Source organism: Saimiri boliviensis, chromosome 4 (genome assembly GCF_048565385.1).
Source record: "Saimiri boliviensis isolate mSaiBol1 chromosome 4, mSaiBol1.pri, whole genome shotgun sequence".
Classification (NCBI taxonomy): Eukaryota; Metazoa; Chordata; class Mammalia; order Primates; family Cebidae; genus Saimiri; species Saimiri boliviensis.
Genome location: NC_133452.1, coordinates 111,515,356 through 111,535,216, shown reverse-complemented (window position 1 = coordinate 111,535,216; position 19,861 = coordinate 111,515,356). Strand labels below are relative to the sequence as shown.

General features: G+C 36.3%; 1 protein-coding gene and 1 non-coding gene across 10 annotated transcripts in view; both read left to right on the top strand.

Moving 5' to 3' along the window:
- MYO6 (myosin VI) overlaps positions 1-19,861 on the top strand; it is a 150,957-nt gene that overhangs the window by 98,478 nt on the left and 32,618 nt on the right. For 8 of the 9 annotated variants that reach the window (XM_074398043.1, XM_074398042.1, XM_074398041.1 and 5 more), the window contains exons 14-20: positions 777-868; positions 2,496-2,568; positions 3,646-3,773; positions 7,492-7,587; positions 7,897-8,070; positions 11,659-11,697; positions 14,304-14,397. In XM_074398043.1, the coding sequence (XP_074254144.1) occupies positions 777-868; positions 2,496-2,568; positions 3,646-3,773; positions 7,492-7,587; positions 7,897-8,070; positions 11,659-11,697; positions 14,304-14,397 (696 nt within the window). Of the gene's footprint in view, positions 1-776; positions 869-2,495; positions 2,569-3,645; positions 3,774-7,491; positions 7,588-7,896; positions 8,071-8,394; positions 8,489-11,658; positions 11,698-14,303; positions 14,398-19,861 lie in introns of those variants that run through there. The other variant, XR_012517310.1, reaches the window with a different exon arrangement.
- LOC120363503 (small nucleolar RNA U13) lies at positions 6,931-7,033 on the top strand. The gene has a single exon (XR_005579047.1). It is a non-coding gene; the product is annotated as a small nucleolar RNA U13 (small nucleolar RNA).

The following is a 19,861-nucleotide window of genomic DNA, read 5'->3' as shown; positions in this document are numbered from 1 at the left end:
CATGTAATATAATCTTTTTTTAGAAATGTATTAGTATCCGCAGCATTTTGGATAAGTAATTTTACAGATCATACAGAAAAAAATCTTCCAAAGCACTTGTATTTTAAGTCATTTTTTTTAGCTTAACTGAGATTGCTTTAATACCTGTGCTTTAAAAAATGTTGGCTGGGTACAGTGGCTCATGCCACTTTGGGAGGCTGAGGCCGGCAGGTCACTTGAGGTCAGGAGTTCAAGACCAGCATGGCTAACATGGTGAAACCCTGTCTCTACTAAATATACAAAAATTAGATGGATGTGGTGGCACATATATGTAATTCCAGCTATTTGGGAGGCCGAGGCACAAGAATCACTTGACCTGGAAGGGAAAATTGGAGTGAGCCGAGATTGTGCCACTGCACTCCAGCCTGAGTGACAGGGAAACTGTCTCAAAAATAAGTAAATAAATAAAATAAAAAATTGTTGCAAGTGGCTTACATTTTATATATTTTATTATACAAGATTTATCTCATTTGACAAACACCTTATTTGTCAATTGAAGCCGGGTATTTTTAATATTTAATTTTAATGCCTAAAAAGTTTTGTCTTGAAATGAGTACATTTGGGAAATATAGAACAAAAAAATATATGTACGTTAAATATATGTATGTACATGTATACTTTGATGTAATAAGTATTTTAAACTTTATAATTCTCTACCTTTGTTCAAAGGTAGTCTATGATACATTTATATGAAGTTGATCTTATAATGACTCTTGGATCTGGTTTTATATTTTCAGAGTACTTTGAGCATAACAGTTTTGAACAATTTTGCATCAACTATTGCAATGAAAAACTTCAACAATTTTTTAATGAAAGGATTCTGAAGGAGGTAATTGCCATTATAACTTAAATTTAAGATCTGCATTAAGCTATTTTAAATTTCAAGAAAGAGCTATGCTGCAGTTACCCTGATTGGTGGGGATGGCTGTTGTATAACAGAAGGTGGCTCAGGGACTCTGGGAAGCCCAGCAGAGGCCCTGGGGCTCAGGCATATTAGAAGCGTTAATGGTTCAGCTGAAGTTTAGGGACCCGATAAAACTCTTTGAGAAGTGAACATCTATTTTTACTCGTGACTTTTAATAGACTTGAAGCTCTCTTTGTTTCTTTTTATGATTTTGTTGTCTCTATTTCTTTTCTTTTCTTTTTTTTTTTTTTAGACGAAATTTTGCTCTGTTGCCCAGGCTGGAGTGCAGTGGTATGATCTCGGCTTACTGCAGCCTCCGTCTCCAGGCTTCAAACAATTTTCTTGCCTCAGCCTCCCCAGTAGCTGGGACCACAGGCACGTGCCACCGTGGCTGGCTAATTTTTATACTTTTAGTAGAGATGAGTTTCACTGTGTTGGCCAGGCTGGTCTTAAACTCGTTGCCTCAGGTGATTACCCTCCTCGGCCTCTCAAAGTGCTGGGATTACAGGCATGAGCCACGGCACCCAACCACACCTCTCTCAAGTCTCTCTGCTTCTGCCTACTCTGCTGCCTGCCCACCTTTTCTCTCTGTCTGGCAGCAAAGCTGCCAAGTCAGGAGATTTGATGTAGCCACTGTCCTGGCATGCCTCTGGGCAGTACTTTCCTTGTCATGCCCCCTTGTGGACTGTCAGCTGCCTGTACCGTATTTGGGCTGAAATGTGCAGTATTTTATTCCTATCCCATCTGTCTTTTTCCACGTTTTTACTGTTTATGTTTTTATGGAATTCCCAGCACATTCTAGTTTTTGTACATTTTACTTACATGCTATAGTTAAATGAATTCTGGCATAAACAAAAGGTAAAATAAGTACTTACCAGTAAGGTAATTTCTCTGAAGAGTTTTATCCAGTCATATTAGTTCTATTACCATGTGAAGTTTTACCTGAGTGCCTCTAATTTAACATAAGCTAATGCTTCCCTTCTACACCAACCTACCAAGAAACTTTATTGAGAAACTGTATAATGAATATCCTTTAAAATAAATGTGAATTTCAAATTGAGATGCGTTAAAGTGGACAGTGCCTTCTAAAATGTTGGAAACCTTTTCTAGTATCTCTCATGGGAGGAAATGTTTAAACTTTCAGGAAATAGTGTTAAAACATATTTACTTAAGTTCATTGCATAGTTTACGCATCTATGATAAAACCCCTTTAAAAAATTTAAGAAGATAGAAGACTTATGTTTGAGGACTCAACTTTGATCATGTATTGTTCTTCTAAATTAAACTAACTTTCCCAAGTGATGTATGCCTCATATATATCATATATGAGGAATTAGAGCCCATTTGCAGTTAATTGTTATCTCCTTGCTTTTACTAACTGTCTGCTAATGTCCAAAATCTATTATGTCTTTGGAAAACCATTTAAGGTTATACCAGTTTGTATAAACCTTTGCATTCTAATTAATAAATGTTGTGTTCAGAAACAGCACAAAATTCATTTCATTATTGCTCAGTATTTCCATATCTATGATTATAATTATTTTATTTTTAGGAACAAGAACTCTATCAAAAAGAAGGTTTAGGTGTTAATGAAGTACATTATGTGGATAATCAGGACTGTATAGGTATGTGTTTATTAACTCCACCTTTGAAAACTATGGGAAGATGGAGTGTGTTTACTAGTGATTTTTCCATGCTTTGTAATTGACATTACTTGTTATAGTACTTGAAGCTGGTATTTGAGAGAAGGTTATGTACTTCTGTATTACTGCTTGGAAGTCATTTTTTCCTACCAAGGCATCAAATATATCTTTGTTGGAAGTTTTCTACAATCTCTTCTATTTTTTTTGAAGAATGTTTTCCTACATAAATAGTTAAAATGTAAATTGGTTAAGAGGGAAACTTCATTGCCTAGTCAGCAAAAAGATTTATCGTTCACCTGTGGAAGTCCATGGTTAGGCCAGACTCCAGGCTAGTTTGTCAAGAGTTTGCCCTGCTTTTCTGTGATTCTGGTTCTGCTGACCTCTGTGCATTGACAGTACCGTCCAGCTGGTTGTGAGTTGGCTGCATGTGTTACAGCCAGATAATACTGTGCAGCAGGAGAATAGAGGCTCTGCTTTCATTTTAGTGGTAACGAAACCTTTCCCTGTAGTGCCCCAGCCAGCTTTCAGTCAGTAATTCTTATATATTGTATTCAAGCAGTTCACATTTTATAGTTAGTTTGGACAGGCAGGAAATTCAAACTATGAATAGAAGGAATGTAAAAATGTGTTGTTACTGACAGATTTTGTTTGAAAGCATTTACATCAGTTTCTAAAAGTATTATTAAAAAGCCGTGCATGCAGACGTTTCTTTAGTTTTACTTTACTTGGAATATAGGTATCATTTGGAAAAGGAGAAATTTCCGTTTTCTTATTCTCTTTTCCCGGTTTACAAATGGAATGGTTATTATAATCAGTTGCTTTCTTTATCTAGTAGTTTTTCTAAAATCTGTATTAGATACATGCTGTTACTTTTTAAGAAATGACCAGATTTGAAATAAAAATCTGTCTGCTCTCTATAACTTTTGAGAGAACACATACAGAATCATGTGCTTTGTTGTTTCTGATCAGTCTTAGAAATCTTTAATCAGTGAATTGTTAACATGTCTTTAAAGTGTTATGTTTTTACACTATTGTGAGTGTTTTCATTTTTTGAAATAGATTTAATTGAAGCCAAATTAGTGGGAATACTGGATATTTTGGATGAAGAAAATCGCCTTCCCCAGCCAAGTGATCAACACTTTACATCTGCAGTTCACCAAAAGCACAAGGATCATTTCCGACTCACTGTGAGTTTGGGATTCTGAAATTGAGACTCTGGTGGGATGAGACATTGTTAAAAAGATGCATTAGCTATTAGATATTATTAGAGAATTGGAATAAAAATTATGGAGGATGTAGAGCAACTATATTATATCCAGCACAGTACATTCCTTAGATGGGTATTTAATTTATATTTGATTTTTATGTAATCAAGGGCCCTTTTCTCTGATGAAAAGTACATTTCACCTGTCTAATATGTACGGTGTGCCTGTAGTCTGAGTTACTAGGGAGACTGAGGTAGGAAGATAGCTTGAGCCTGGGAGTTGAGGCTACAGTGAGTTGTTAGCACGCCACTGCACTCCAGCCGAGGCAGCAGAGCAAAATCCTGTGTCAAAAATTAAAAGTACAGTGAGAATGACCTGCTGTCTTCATGATTTCCCTTCTGAGCTAAGTGGCTATCAGTTTCTTTGTTTGGTGTCATGTGACCTTGATCACATTCAAGGAGTTGGCAGTTAGAGTCACAAGCCTCCATCTGCATGCTCATTTGTAAGACCAGCAGTGAAGATTGTGGCTTAGAACTCATGATTGGTGCAGACAATACATATTAGATAATGATTAGCCAATTCATTTTGATCCTCTTTCCTAGGGAGTTTTGAGTGGAAAATACACTCAGATAGGGAAATTGAATCTGAAGCAATAGAGAGATTAGGTGGAGTAAAGCAGACACAGACTGTAGTAGAAATAACTGAGAGGTGCGTTCTAAAAGGGCCAGAAGACCTGGTTTCTGAACTGTGGTTAGGTCCTAGAGCTGTGTTTGAGTCTTTGTGGCAATGGAAATAGAGCCATTCTCCACGAGAGTGGACTGTGTGGCTATTGAGATATTTCCTGCGTTCACCTCTTCTGAGCTTGTCTTTTCATTCAACCATCATCACCTGAGATAATAAAAGCACAGTTCCATCCTTGTGCTCAGAAAGATCCTAGCTAGCACAGAGAATGCGCTAGCCACGCAAATGGATGTCAGTTTCAACAGAGCTAGGTGCCGCCTCATCTTATGGATAACAACACCATTAAAAACGACAACAAGGCTGGGCGCGGTGGCTCACGCCTATAATCCCAGCACTTTGGGAGGCCGAGGCGGGTGGATCACGAGGTCACGAGATCGAGACCATCCTGGTCAACATGGTGAAACCCCGTCTCTACTAAAAATATAAAAACTAGCTGGGCATGGTGGCGCACGCCTGTAATCCCAGCTACTCGGAAGGCTGAGGCAGGAGAATTGCCTGAACCCAGGAGGCGGAGGTTGCCGTGAGCCGAGATCGCGCCATTGCACTCCAGCCTGGGTAATGAGAGCGAAACTCCGTCTCAAAAAAAAAAAACAACACGAACAGACAGGAGAGTGAAAAAGAAAAGCTGTTGAGAGTTGCTTAGTGGAATTAGGGAACTAATAGGCAAAAGCCTCCCAAACTGTATACTATTTTGAGATTGTAACATAGTATAATGATTATTGCTTTGATGAATCCAGAAACTTAAGTGAATGGTAACAAGTAGTTTTGTTTCCATTCATCATTAACAAACTTGTACTTGAAAGGCTGATATAATTGTATTAACTTCTCTAGGGACTGAAGTCTCACAACTACCTGCTCCTTTGATTTGCAATTCTTCTGTATCCCTAAATATTTCTTGTAATGTGGAGCCTATTTCTGTTACTTTAGTGGAGATAGAAATAAAACAATATGTATCCTTAACAAAACTTTTGCTAAAATTGAAGATGTATATCCAATCACTATTCATTTATAGGTCGCTGGTCTTTGTTATGACCAGCCTGTGGATGCAATTCCTTTACCAGGAGTTTGCAGTTACAGTCACAAGCAGGTGACTTACCAGAAGTACCGAGTGCTAGTCAGCATAATTATTATGAAGGTCTCAGAGGCATGTAACTTAAAGGACAGTAAACTGAAGTATCAGGAATGGGCCTTGGCTGCTTTTCTCAACCAAGAACAAGAGTAAAGCAGTAAATCCTAATTTATATAGGTTATTCCTTTTGTTCTGTTTTTTGAAAATAAATAATCATTTATTGAACACTTAGATGTGGCAGGCACTATTCTAATGTTACTTGAATTATTTTATTTAATCCTGTTAGATCCGTAAGCTACAGATGAGGAGATATACAAGGAAAGGTGAAGTGACATGCCTAATATTGCGTTTAAAGAAGTGTTAGATTGGGAGTCAGGTGAGGCACTTTGGCTTGTCCTGGTGTATTGCCTTCCACAGGGAAGAATCTCTCTGTCTGCTACCTCTTCAACCTTGAACAAGGCTCTAAGGTTCCCAAGTCAGTTTTCTCAATTTTATTTCATTTTTTTAGATTTTTATTTTTCCGTTTTTCATAGAGACAGAGTTTTGCCATGTTGCCCAGGCTGGTCTCGACCTCCTGAACTCAAGCAACCCACCTGCCTCAGCCTTCCAAAGTGCTGGAATTACAGGTGTCAGCCATTGTACCTGGCCAGTACTAGCAGGGCCTGACCCTGCTTAGCTTCTGAGATCAGACAAGATCAGGCACATTCAGGGTAGTATGGCAGTAGACTCTCAATTTTAAATGATGTTACCTTTTTTTTTTTTTTTTGAGACAGGGTCTAGCTCTGTTGCCCTGGATGGAGTGCAGTGGGCTCACTGCAACCTCTGCCTCCTGGGCTCAAACCATTCTCCCACCTAGGTAGCTGGGACTACAGGCCTGCTCCACCATGCCTGGCTAATTGTGTATATTTTTGATAGAGATGGAGTTTTGCCTTGTTGCCCAGGCTGATCTCAAACTCTAGAGCTCAAGCAATCCACCTGCCTCAGACTCCCAAAGTGCTGGGAGTATAAGCGTGAACTACCGCACCCAGCCCATCATTTTTCTTAACCTTATGTTATTTCAAGGGTCAGATATGATCTTGTAAGTGAAAACATTTTAGAATCTTTAAATATACAAATATGAGATACTATAATTAAATAGTACAACCCTAAAATGATTTAGTTTTCTTGAAATAGATTCCGGCTCCTCGTGTAAATATGTTAGGATATGTTATTTGCAACAGTAGGAGAGTCCCTGTGCTGATTTCAGGTGTTTCTTTGCCTGCCTGCACATGGAAATCATTTGATGTAAATGGCATGAGTGTTGGGATCTTTAAAAAGTTCTCCAGATTGATCCTTTTGTAGTTTATAAGCCTAATGATTGGATTTTCATGCTCATGTGTGAGATATTCCTCCCTCATCCTTGTTAATATGTTGGCACATTTCCCATCTGACATGAAAGACATAGATAGATTTTAAAAAGTTCTCCAGGTAATTCTAATAGAGTACCAAAGTTGAGAGCCACTGCTTTAGAAATAGGTGGTTAACTTTATAAAATGCCAACTGTGTTTTACATGTGCTTTCAAGTTGTGTATATTTTTTGGGTCTCTCTCCCTCTCTGTCTCTCTGTCTCTGTCTCTTGTCTCTGTCTTTGTCTCTCTCTCCCTCCTTTTCTGTGTGTGTGTGTGTGTGTGTCTTACACCTATTTTCTTTCTTAAGTGATTTTACCAAATATTTGCTAGATTTTACTGTTACTTTAAGTCATACAAGATACATAAAAAAGCAGTATAATTGTGAAAAGTGTGAAAATTTCCTGTATAATTTTAAGTGTTTTACATCTCAGTTGTTTTCTAAAGAATGATTATGTAATATATTTTTTATCATTTAATAACTCATGTATGTATTGTTTTTCAGATTCCCAGAAAATCTAAGCTGGCTGTTCATAGGAACATCAGAGATGATGAAGGCTTCATTATCAGGCATTTTGCAGGGGCCGTGTGCTATGAAACTGTGAGTGTAACTTTTACAGTAAGAAAAACATTTCATGGTGAAGCTGCACTGTATGGTATAACTTCTAGCCACATGTGGTTGATTATTTTTTTACATGTGGTTATTTAAATTAAGTAAAATTAAAAATTCAGTTCCTCAGTACACTAACCACTTTTCGAATACTCAGTATCCACGTTGATTAGTGATGACTGCATTGGACAGTGCAGATATAGAACATTTTTGTCATCACAAACTTCCTTTAGAAAGAGTCATGTTAAGTGATGTTATCACAAGATGGACAGAAACATTCCTGTTTAATTTATTTTTCAGACCCAGTTTGTGGAGAAGAATAATGATGCTTTACATATGTCTCTTGAATCCTTAATATGTGAATCCAGAGATAAGTTTATACGGGAATTATTTGAATCATCCACAAATAACAACAAAGATACTAAACAAAAAGCAGGAAAACTTAGCTTCATCAGCGTGGGAAACAAGTTTAAGGTATATATGTTGTTTAAATTTTTTTTACTATGTTTAAAATGAAGTTATTGTTTTATATCCTAAAGTGGATAATGTAGATCACTGTCAGAAATCTCACAGTGAAGTTCAAGAGCAGACCCTGCATTGTTGATATTTGTATGTGAAATATCATAATGTAGGGCTAGTAATTGAACATACAGAAATGCTTGTAATTTTCTGAATGTGTTCATTCTTGGTTCTTAACATATCTGATTGCTTCTCCTAATGTTCTTGCTTCTGCATACTGTCTGGTTGACCTTCAAACCTTCTCTTTCCCATGTGTTTTCTGTTTCCTTCCTCATTCAGCAGTTTTGTTTTAGCTGGAGTAGTCCAGCTCGGGATGGCTAGAGAGGACTAGTTGAGTTGAGAGAGGAAAAGCAGGCACAGCCAGGGGCTTCAGGTAAATGATCGCCTTCATGGACTCCTATTTATAAAGTGGCTGCCATGTTAAAAAGAGCCCATCTCAAGTTAATGATTCAGTTTGTAATTCATTTTCAATGTGTTTTCTCTCACAGTGGCATTTTGGGTGCGCATATTACACTAAAATTTGATTAAAGCTTTTAATAACTTCTGTTAAAGATAAGCACTTAGGTGTGGCAAACTTTTCAAATTGCTTATTTAACATGGAAGAATATTTCATTTGTTATATTAATTTCGGATCAGGAATTTATTCTCCAAGGTCTGATAAGGAATGGCATAAGGTTTGCCTTATAAACAGAACACTACTAATTGGCTCTAGTTGTTGAGTATTTAGTGTAGGAAAAAAATGTTAAAATTTGTGATGATATGAGTTTAATGAATGACAAACTGTAATATATAGAACAAAAAAAAGGTGTAAGAGAGAATTAATTTCTCTCTTACATAATTCCACAAAGTATTACTGTTGTATTTACAATAAAGCAAAACAATACATTTGCCTTTCATTATATGTGCTTTAAATATTTAAAATAATGTAATCAGGAAAAAGATTTAAGTTTCAGAATATTATGATACTGATAATATAAGCCTCCTCAAATTTATTTTGGATTGAAATAGGCTCCAACTAAATTGATAAAATTATGTTTATAAGAGCTATTTTTTTTAAAGCTTAAACATAAATATAGGGAAAAACTTGTAATACATTTTTAGGTAACTGAATAAAAAGCCTTGAATTTTGTTGTAAGTTATATTAATTATGAGTTCCTGGTTCTCTCAGTGAGCAATCTTTTTTTTTCTTATTTGAATATTCTTCTATTTCTGAATAGACATTTGATAGCAGATGAGTTTAAAAATAGTATATTTGCCTATATGAAATGGATGTCACTCACTATGTATATTCCCACTCTAATATTATCATAGTATTGCTGATAAGAACATACTTAAAATTTTAGACAATATAAATAAAAACAAAAACATTCCCAACATTTTTCTTTGGATTACATAACTTTTTATGTTGAGCCTTGAAACTTCTTATAATTGCTTATATTTAATACAATGTAGTTTTTTTTTTGTTTTTTTTTTGTTTTTTTTTTTTTTTTTTTTGAGGCAGAGTTTCACTCTTGTTTTCCAGGCTGGAGTGCAATGGCACGATCTCGGCTCACCGCAACCTCCGCCTCCTGGGTTCAGGCAATTCTCCTGCCTCAGCCTCCTGAGTAGCTGGGATTACAGGCATGTGCCACCATGCCCAGCTAATTTTTTGTATTTTTAGTAGAGACGGGGTTTCACCATGTTGACCAGGATGGTCTCGATCTCTTGACCTTGTGATCCACCCGCCTCGGCCTCCCAAAGTGCTGGGATTACAGGCTTGAGCCACCGCGCCTGGCCTACAATGTAGTTTTTACATTAAGCCACTGAAATTTATAGCTGATACTAATAATAAAATATTTAACATTTTTCTGTGAGATACTTTGAAATGAAATATTAATGGATTCTTAATTTTAATATCATAGAATATCACATTAAATTAAAATGAAGTATGTAAGGCATAAACACAAAACAGGCTATCATATATAGTAATGCTTCAGTTATCCAACATCACTGGAAACCGGAAATTTTCTACTGGAAAGTGCCCTTTTCAGGTTATTGAAACATAAACCCTCCACTGTTAGTGTTTTAGAAAAAATCATCCTATAAGAATATTTGTATACTTTCATGTAAATATAAAATAGAAATGAAGCATGAGTTGCCTGAGGTTTTTACTCTTAAGCCTTATCTTGACTGTTCTTTGATATTTGACTTCCTTCCCTCTTAGGTGCTAAAAGTTTATTTTGATGCTTCTATTCTTCTGACTTTATCTCGATTTTTGTTGGAGAATACTGTGCTTAGTCTAGGGATGAAGGAGTCTGGACTTTGTGACAGTTGTTTTCTTTCCAAATTAGTCACTTTTATACTTTTCAGGCATGATGGTCCAGATTGATTAAGGTTGTCAGAACTCCGTCAACTAGATAAGTGAGACACAACTATATTTTTTAAATTCAATGAGAAAACCATTTCATTTTAATAACTTAAGCCTCTCAGTGTATGTGATATATACTGTAGTAGTATCACTCATAGGAGAATGAAATTTGGTGTCAGGCCGATGCTGGAATCACTACAGCCATTATCAGCTCCATAATCTCCGGCAAGTTATTTTCTTGGACCTTAATGCTTTCACCTGTAAAGTGAGGTCCTTAATTAGGATTGTTGTGTTCTATCCTTAATTAGATTAAACATAATAATGCCTGTGAAAAGCTTTGAGCAGTATCTGACTCAAAATGGCATTCAGTAAACTATACTTATTATCAATTAAGTATAGCTCTGATTAATACAATATGTTAGTTTAAAAATTAACATCTTAGTTTGTCTTTTGTAAGTAGTGTAAGTATCTCAGTATAAAATCCAGATAGAAAAATTTTACATAATTAACATACTTTGCAGAGTAGGAAGACAAATAAATGATTTTAATACACTGAACCACAGTACATTAAAATCAATGTTATGAAAACAAGAAAGCATAGTAAGTTGTAGTGTTCATTGTCATTTTTTTTAAGAAAATTGTCCAGGTGTTTAAAAATAATTGAAATGTAAAATGTTTTAAAACGTTAAAGAGGATTTCTGTAGCTAGGCAGGACAATTTGGCTTATGCTAAGTGTTCCATAAAACAATCCTAATATATACTATTAGTGTATATTTTAAACATGTCTTCATTCTTAATGTATGTGACACAAACTACAGTTTGCCACATTCAAATACTGTGCTATTGAGCCTTATTAAATGCATCCTCAGTATTTTCATTTACTTCCTTCATTGCCTGTACATTTTTTTCCTCATTTATTTCATCTGCAAGTATTGTGTATGTTTTTTAATACTGCTGATTGTCAATCTTTTAATTATACAACTTCTGTGTAAGTTATTGTCCTTGCATTACATTAGCCATTTTGCATGATGTTGTCTGTTAAAGAAATTGTGTACAGGAGGTTGTTGAACTGGAATGTGTTGTATTTGGATGTCATTGCATGTTATTTTATTCCAATACTGGGAAGCTAATATTAACTTATGACACTGTGTACTTTGGCTTTTTGAAATAATAAACTGATTTCGTTTCTTTCACAGACACAGTTAAATTTGCTTCTGGATAAACTTCGAAGTACTGTGAGTACAATTAAAAAGAAAACAGGTTGTGTTTTTAATGGGCATCTAAAACTATTAGTAATTATGCAAGTAGGCATAGTAACCCCGTACTAATTAAAAATACATTCTAAACTATATTCCCTTATTTTAAGAAATTATTTTTAAAAATGGTTATCATTTTGATTAGTTTTTTTATGAAGAAAGGTCAAATATGTATGTGAAATCAGATTATTTTATGAATATATAGAATTCTTGACTATTTAAAAATTAAAAGATTATCTGATAGTTTCAGGAAGGTGAAAATAGTAATTGTGGAGAAGATTTTTTTTTTTAGGATTAAAGATTAGGTATGTAATTCAGTCTCATTTTATTACTCTTACAGTAACATTCTCCAGACATGGCAATGTTGATGTGGAAAAAAATGGAAAAAATATTTTTGTGCCCCATTATAGAGGCACAATTTATGAGAAGCCTGTTTTTTAACTATACATTTTCTTGATTCTTTTAGTAATTCTTAATAATTCTTTTTTTCAGTTTTCTTGAGAAAAACAACATAGAAATTTACTATGTGATTTATATAAATGAAGCATGATTCCAAAGTAAAACTTATTTTTTCTACAAATCCACAGAACTTGAGATTTTGTTTTTGTTTTTGCTTTTGAGACAAGGTCTCATTCTCTTTCCCAGACAGGAGTGCAGTGGCACAGTCACAACTCACCGTAACCTTCGCCGCCTCTTGGGTTCAACTGGTCCTCCCACTTCAGCCTCCTATGTAGCTGGGACTACAGTCATGCACCACCACGGCTGGCTAATTTTCATGTTTTTTGTAGATAGGAGGTTATGCCATGTTTCCCAGGCTGGTCTTGAAACCCTGGACTCAGGTGATCTGCCCGACTTGATCTCCCAAAGTGCTGTCATTTCAGGCGTGAACTACAGCACCAAGTTAGAACCTGTGTATGCGTCTTTTTCAAATAGTCATTTTGAATAGCCAGACATTTATTTTGTCAGTGTTACTGTTGCTTAACTTACTGTTGGATTTATTTTTGGAACCATTAAAAATCTTTTTAATATCCTTGTTGGCTGCAAGTATGTATCTCTTAAGGCCATGTATCTTTTAAAAGCAAGTCTGATGAAGAGAGTATTTTATTTTTATTTATTAGATAGGGTGCTGTTCCAAAATTATGAGATTACTTGTGATTTATCTAACAAAAAAATTTCTAAAATGTGTTCTGAAAGTATTTGTGGGCTGGGTGCAGAGGCTCACACTTGTTATCCCCAGCACTTTGGGGAGGCCAAGGTAGATGGAACACTTGAGGTCAGGAGTTTGAGACTAGCCTGGATAATATGGTGGCATCCCATCTCTACTAAAAAATAAAAAATTAGCCGGCTGTGCTGGAGCACACTTATAATCCCAGCTACTTGGGAGGCTGAGGCGGAAGAATTACTTAAACCCAGGAGGTGGAGGTTGCTGTGAACCAAGATTATGCCACTGCACTCCAGCCTGGATGACAGAATGAGACCTTGTCTCAAAGATAAAAATTAAACGCAAAAAATGAATGAATAAATAAAAGTGTTGGTGGTAAGCATCATTGTTGAAATAATTATTCAGTTTTGCAAGGTAACTACTTTGAAGAGAAACCATTATTTGGATGTCTAATTATTAGCTTTAGAACTCAACAGTACTTGTCATTATATACATAATCAGTATTCTTTGTACGTCATTCAGCATAATCTCATAATTGATTCCAAAAGAATGCCTTTAAGCTTTAAAAAATATTGTTTAACAAACAAAATGTTAAAATGTGCAACAGTGCAGCTTAGGGACCTACTGTGTATTTTTGAAATAGAATGATTGAGAATATTGTTTTGTTTTACACTTTGGCCTAAACTCTTAAGGGGGCATAATATTATTTACTCCTTTTGTCAGGGAAATTTTCTTATCATAGAAATACGGCATATATATATACATTTAAATATAGAGTAAAATCATGTGTGTCAGCCTGCAAAATGTATTGTTTAAATGTGTTAAACAATTAAATGTGGTAAACTTTACAGTGAAAGACTTCTTTTTACAGTTTTTGACATTCAAATCTAAAATGTAATATTTTTGTAGTATTAATTAGTAATGCAAAAAAGTATTGTAAACTTTAAAGCAGAAAAAGTATGCTTATAAAATTTTGAGTTTTTTTTTTTTTTTTTTTTTTTTTTTGAGACGAAGTCTCGCTCTGCCACCTAGATTGAGAGTGCAGTGATCTCAACTCACTGCAACCTCCACCTCCAGGGTTCAAGCAATTCTCCTACCTCAGTCTCCTAAGTAGCTGAGGTTACAGGCACCTGCCACCACCCCTGGCTAATTTTTGTATTTTTAGTAGAGACAGGGTTTCACCATGTTGGCCAGGCTGGGCTTGAACTCTTGACCTCATGTGATCAGTTCACCTCAGCCTCCCAAAGTGCTGGGATTACAGGCGTGAGCCACTGCACCCAGCCTTGTGTTCTTTATTATTTACTTTTACAGATTCATATGTTTATGTTAATATGCTTTGAAAGTTGCAGGTATTCATAGAAACAAAGAAACAAAAATAAGGATGCTATATGTATCGTAACAAAAAGTACCTTTGTTTTCCTAGGGAGCGAGCTTTATTCGTTGCATCAAACCTAACTTAAAGATGACAAGCCACCACTTTGAAGGTGCTCAAATTCTGTCTCAGCTTCAGTGTTCAGGTATTTTCATAATCTATGTCAGTGTGTGTTAGTATCGATAGCTCAAATACAATTTAATGTTTTTAAATAATTCACCATTATCTTGATTATTTTACAGTGCAATAAAATTTTCATCTTATATTTTCTTAATTATAAGAAAAGTATAGAGCCACATGTGGTGGTGCCTCACAAATCTGGATCTACCGTTGACCTCTCTCACAAAACTGTAGCTATTGATGAATCCAATTCTGTTCTTTCTTCTTGTCTGCACAACGTTGGTAGACAAGACAGGTTGGCACCAGTTAAATTGATCATCTCTGATCTTTAAAGGGCTCTCAAACCTGTCCTGCCGAGTTTTCCTGGTCAGCGTGTTTTGTTTCTCAACGGAGACTCGTCCGACTTCTCCTGATTTCCTCAAGTCTGTGCACCTGTGCCAGCAGATGGGCTTACCTCCTTACTAAAAATCCTAAAGCTCCACCTGTCTGCTACCAAGCAGTTCTGCCTACCACTTAACCTTTCCTCCTGTTAAGAAAGCAGGGGTTGCCTCTCTTCCTGGTTGAGGCTTATAGTTCCTTGAAAGCCATCTCTTCCTACTTTTTCATGAACCTTCAGCATTGTTAATGTTTGTCAAACTATTCCTTTTGAGATGGATCTCTCCCATTACAATTTAAACATGCTGAAATCTCATCTCTGACCCACATTCCCTTACAGCTACCTCCTCTTCCTTACTGTTTTTCTTCAGTTCCTTTTCTCTCCAAGAATAGATTATTCTTGCTTTCTCATTTTCATGCGTTCCACTTACTCTTTAACCCCAGGATAATTCAGCTCCTACCTTGAGAAGGTCACCAGTGATTGCCTTGATTCTGAAGCACATGTCCCTTTTGCAGTCCTTATTTTAATGGACTTCATAGCCACATTTGACTCTGGCCAACCCTTTTAACATTTCGTTTCCTTGGTTCCTGACACGGTGTATGCCCCTGCTTTTCTTTTCAATTCTCTGACCATTCCTGATTTCTCTGCAGGCTCATTTCTTCTACCTGGGTACTTGCTACCATTTTTCAGGATTTAGATTAGGCCTGTTTTTCTTCTCATTCTATGTCAGTACTGTTGAGAAGACCTTTACATGATAATGGAAATATTCCGTATCTGTCAATCTAGTAGCCATGAGACACATTTGACTCCTAAGTACTCGAAGTATGGCTAAGTATGACTTAGTTACTAAATTTTAAATTTTGTTTAATTTTAATTTTTTTTTTTTTTTTTTTTTTTTGGTGGCGCAGGGCCAGGGTTTACTCTGTTACCCAAGCTGGAGTGCAGTGGCACAGTCATGACTCACTGCAGCCTCAACCTCCCAGGCTCAAGTGATCCTTCTGCCTCAGCCTCTCAAGTAGCTGGAACTATAGGCATGTGCCACCATGTCCAGCTAATTAAAAAAAATATTTTTATAGGGAAAGGATCTCATTATGTTGCCCAGGCTCAAACTCTTAGGCTCAAGTGGTCTTCCTCCCTTAGCCTCCCAAAATGATGAGTTTATAGGAGTGAGCCTTAATTTTACTTTTAAGTAGTCTTATGTGCTGCTATAGAGCATGTGGCTAGTGATTGCCAAGTTGAACAGCACAAATGTATATTCCCTTAGATAGGCTCCCTGGTCCTGCTGATACAACCTCCTAAACGGTGTGTCCTGTTAAGTCTCTAATCTAAGCTGTCACCGTTTTTAACCTGGATTTTTGCTGTGGCTTCCTAAGTTTTCTCCGATCTCTTCAGTCTGTTTTTCATGTGCATCCGCAATTATCACTCCACACCTCACCTCTAATCGTCATGTCCTTCTACTGCTTAAAATGCTCTAATGGCTTCAGACTGGGATTAGGGTGAAGAGGTCTCAAAGAGCCTGGCCCATGTGTCCCTAGCTTCATTTCTTTCCACTCTCTCTCTCCGTTGCGTCCTCCAGCCACCCTGACTTTCATTTTAGTTCCCTAAGTGCTGTGTTTCCCCCCAGCACAGGGCCTGTGCACATGCTGCCTCCTCTGTTCGGGATGTTCTTGCCACCCCTTTTCGTTTATCTTTCACATCTCAGCTCGATCATCACTTCCTATGAAAGCCTTTCTTGATATTCCTAACTTGGAGGGGAGCCTGAGTTCGGGGTGCTGAGCTCAGGTGTTTTTATTTCACAGTTGTAGTTACACATTTTGTACCTATTTCTATAATTATTTAGTTTTTCCCTCCTTTAATCTGTAAGCCTCATGAGGGAAAGAACGGCATCTGTTTTGGCTTAAACATACATTCCTGCTTCCCTGGCATATATTAGACTTGGTAAATATTTGTTAAACAGAGTGCATGGTGTAGAAAATATGAAGATTTATTTGTGACTAATTCTAGCAAATACTGGAAAATTAAATAATTCATGTCTGCTGTATTCCTCCATATAGTAGAGATATATTTTTGTAATATTTTCCTCAAGGTGATTTTTTTTCCCATTTGAATCCCTGTTTAGGATTTGTTTGGTGTAATGTAATAATTCATTTATTTCCTAAATGAGCACCTAGTGTCCTGGCAACTTGCATGTGTTTAGATTTAGCTATATATGCTATTAGATTGATGGAGAGAGTATGGGCTACTGATGAATCTTTTAGCTAAGATTCCTCTTTCAGTAAGCAGTATATTTCAACATCTTACAACATGTTGTCACTTTAACAGACAATACCAATTCATTATACTTTGATTTTTTAAATATCAATAATAAATATCATAATAGTAATTTGTTCCAGTCATGTAGCTAGGTGATGAGAAAAATGAAAAAATTAAGAAGTTCTAGAAATAAAAAATACTTATGAAGCTTTCTAAAATAATGAAGATATTTAAGATTTGGATTGTATTTTACCCTTCCATTATCATTTTAAAGAGAATTAATAAATTTGTCATTTTTTACCAAAATTACTCATTTCTTTCTTTCTTTCTTTTTTTTTTTTGAGACAGTCTCACTCTGTCGCCCGGGTTGGAGTACAGTGGTGCAATCTTGGCACACTGCAACCTTTGCCTCCTGGGTTCAAGTGATTCTTCTGCCTCAAGTAGCTGGGATTACAGGCACCCACCACCATACCTGGCTAATTCTTGTATTTTTAGCAGAGACTGGGTTTCACCATTTTGGCCAGGCTGGTCTCAAAACTCCTGACCTCAAGTGATCTGTCTGCCTCGGCCTCCCAAAGTTCTGGGATTACAGGTGTGAGCCACTGTGCCCGGCTTAAAATTACTGTCTTCTAATCGGTAAACACCAGGGCAAAGTAGGGGAAGGCGAGAGACGACAAGTTTTCTTTTTCTGTAACCTTGGGACTGTGCTGCCTGTCTTGTGGCAAAGAGGGGTTGTGAGTATAAACAGCCAGCTCTGCACCAAGAAGCCGCTCACCAAACTCCCAAGAGTAAAAGCGAGGTCATGGAAATGTATAGAAGGCAGAGTATTTGCCTTAGTGATTTTAAAAAAAATTTAGGCTCCAAAACATCTTAAGAGTAAACTAACTTCAAGTGCTGAGAAAGCAGTTGTAGGCTTTGTAATTTGCTGAGCACCATGAAATTCTTAATGAACTGTGAGCAAGTTTATAGTTTGCAGCTACAGGGCAAGCCAAGAAACTTAGATGTGTACATTTCCAAAGGTACTTGTTTGTCTGATTCAAATGGCCAAAAACTGTGATGATACTAACCAAACTTTACTTTTCTTTCTCCAAGCAGAGCCTAGAGCTAAATCTAGTTCTGGAGATTTTTTTCCCCCATAGGAATGATTGCTTTTATGTGTTTCATTAATTCATGTAAAAAATTCACAGTAACAAATTAAAAATTACAGAATAATATAAGTAACAAGGAATCTCAGTTCTTAGAGGTGACCACTTAACTCTATGTCTTGAATATATTTTTTTATACTGCTTAGATTAAGCTCTGCTCTATTCTTTTAAATTAATATGTTATATCCCATCATATGGTTGCAACATAATTTGATCAGTTGATATTTTAGTTCTTTCTGTTTATTTTTTCTATTACCAACAATGATCGAGAGGACATCTGGACATTGTCCATGTGCAAATCTTTGCCCACAAGTGTGAAAAATTGTGGAATAGATATACTGAGCCCAACGGATATTTCCAAGTTGCCATCCAAAATTGTCACACTGGTTTTCTTTTCTACTAAGAATGCATGTGTATGTTTTCCTACACTGTCATCAACTCTGAGTACTAATTGATGTTTTATACCTTTGTCAGTCAAATAGATTAAAATTCAATTTGACTGCCTAGAAAGGCCATCTTTCCTGTGAGATTATTTTAAAATAAAAATTCACTGGTTTAAAAAGTCTTAGAGTTTGCTTTAATTTAAATTTTTGGTCAGCAGGAGTTTATTTTGGCATAAGAAATGAGTTAAAGATCCAATGTTATTTCTGTTTTTGAAATGGCTTGCCATTTGTCATAATACTTTCTGTTGAATAATCTGATTTTCTTCATTGATTTGAATAGTCCTAGAGACTGAAATCTAGGTCTTGTAAATAAAAATCTTGGCATCACTTAGAGTTGTTCAGCCTTCCCTGCCTATTTCACACTTTTTTTGACCTGAAAAGCTCTCACTGACTCAATGCTCAGATTAACCACTTATTAGCATTACATTGAAAATACATATTTACCCAATCGACTAATCATCCCAGTAGTCAAGTTGCTTTAAGAGGTGAGTGAAAGTCAGTCTTTATAGTGAAGCAGTGAGCGCTTCTTTCTTTTCCATTTGCCTTATGCACTGGTGATAACTTGCTAATGTATCTACTTTTTGGAGATTCTTTCAGGAATTTTGTTCTAAAATTCAGGACTTTGAAAGTGGTTTAATACAGGGCTTTGCCTTATATACTGAGTTTGTGACACAGAGTCATCTAACAGAAAAAAAGATAGAAACTAGACTTGATCTTTCCTTAGTTTTGTTCTGTTTTGAGAGTATCTCACTTTGCTACCCAGGCTGGAATACAGTGTCCTGCAAGGCTGACTGTAGCCTCCATCTCCTTTGGCTCAGATGGTCCTCCTCTCTCAGTCCTCTTGAGTACCTGGGACTGCAGTCATGCACCATCATGCCTTGCTAATTTTTCTATTTTTTTGTAGAGATGGGGTTTTGCCACATTGCCCAGGCTAGTCTCGAACTCCTGAGCTCAAGCAGGTTGCCTGCAGTGGGCTCCCAAAGTGCTGGGATTATAGGCATGAACCACTGTGCCCAATTACGCTTGATCTGTCTAGAGACCAACAATTTGCCTCTAAGAAAGAGTCTTACTGGGTTTAGAGGAAATTTGACTACAGTAGTTTTAGGTAGTGGATAAGTTGGGACATAATGAGTATAAATATATTTCCTATATAATATTTAATTGCTGAAAATTCCCATAAATTGCCCATTTCTAAATAGTAATTTATAAAATTGATCATTCACAAGTTATTTTGGAACAGTGATTGATGATGCCTTGTGTTCGTTCATGAAT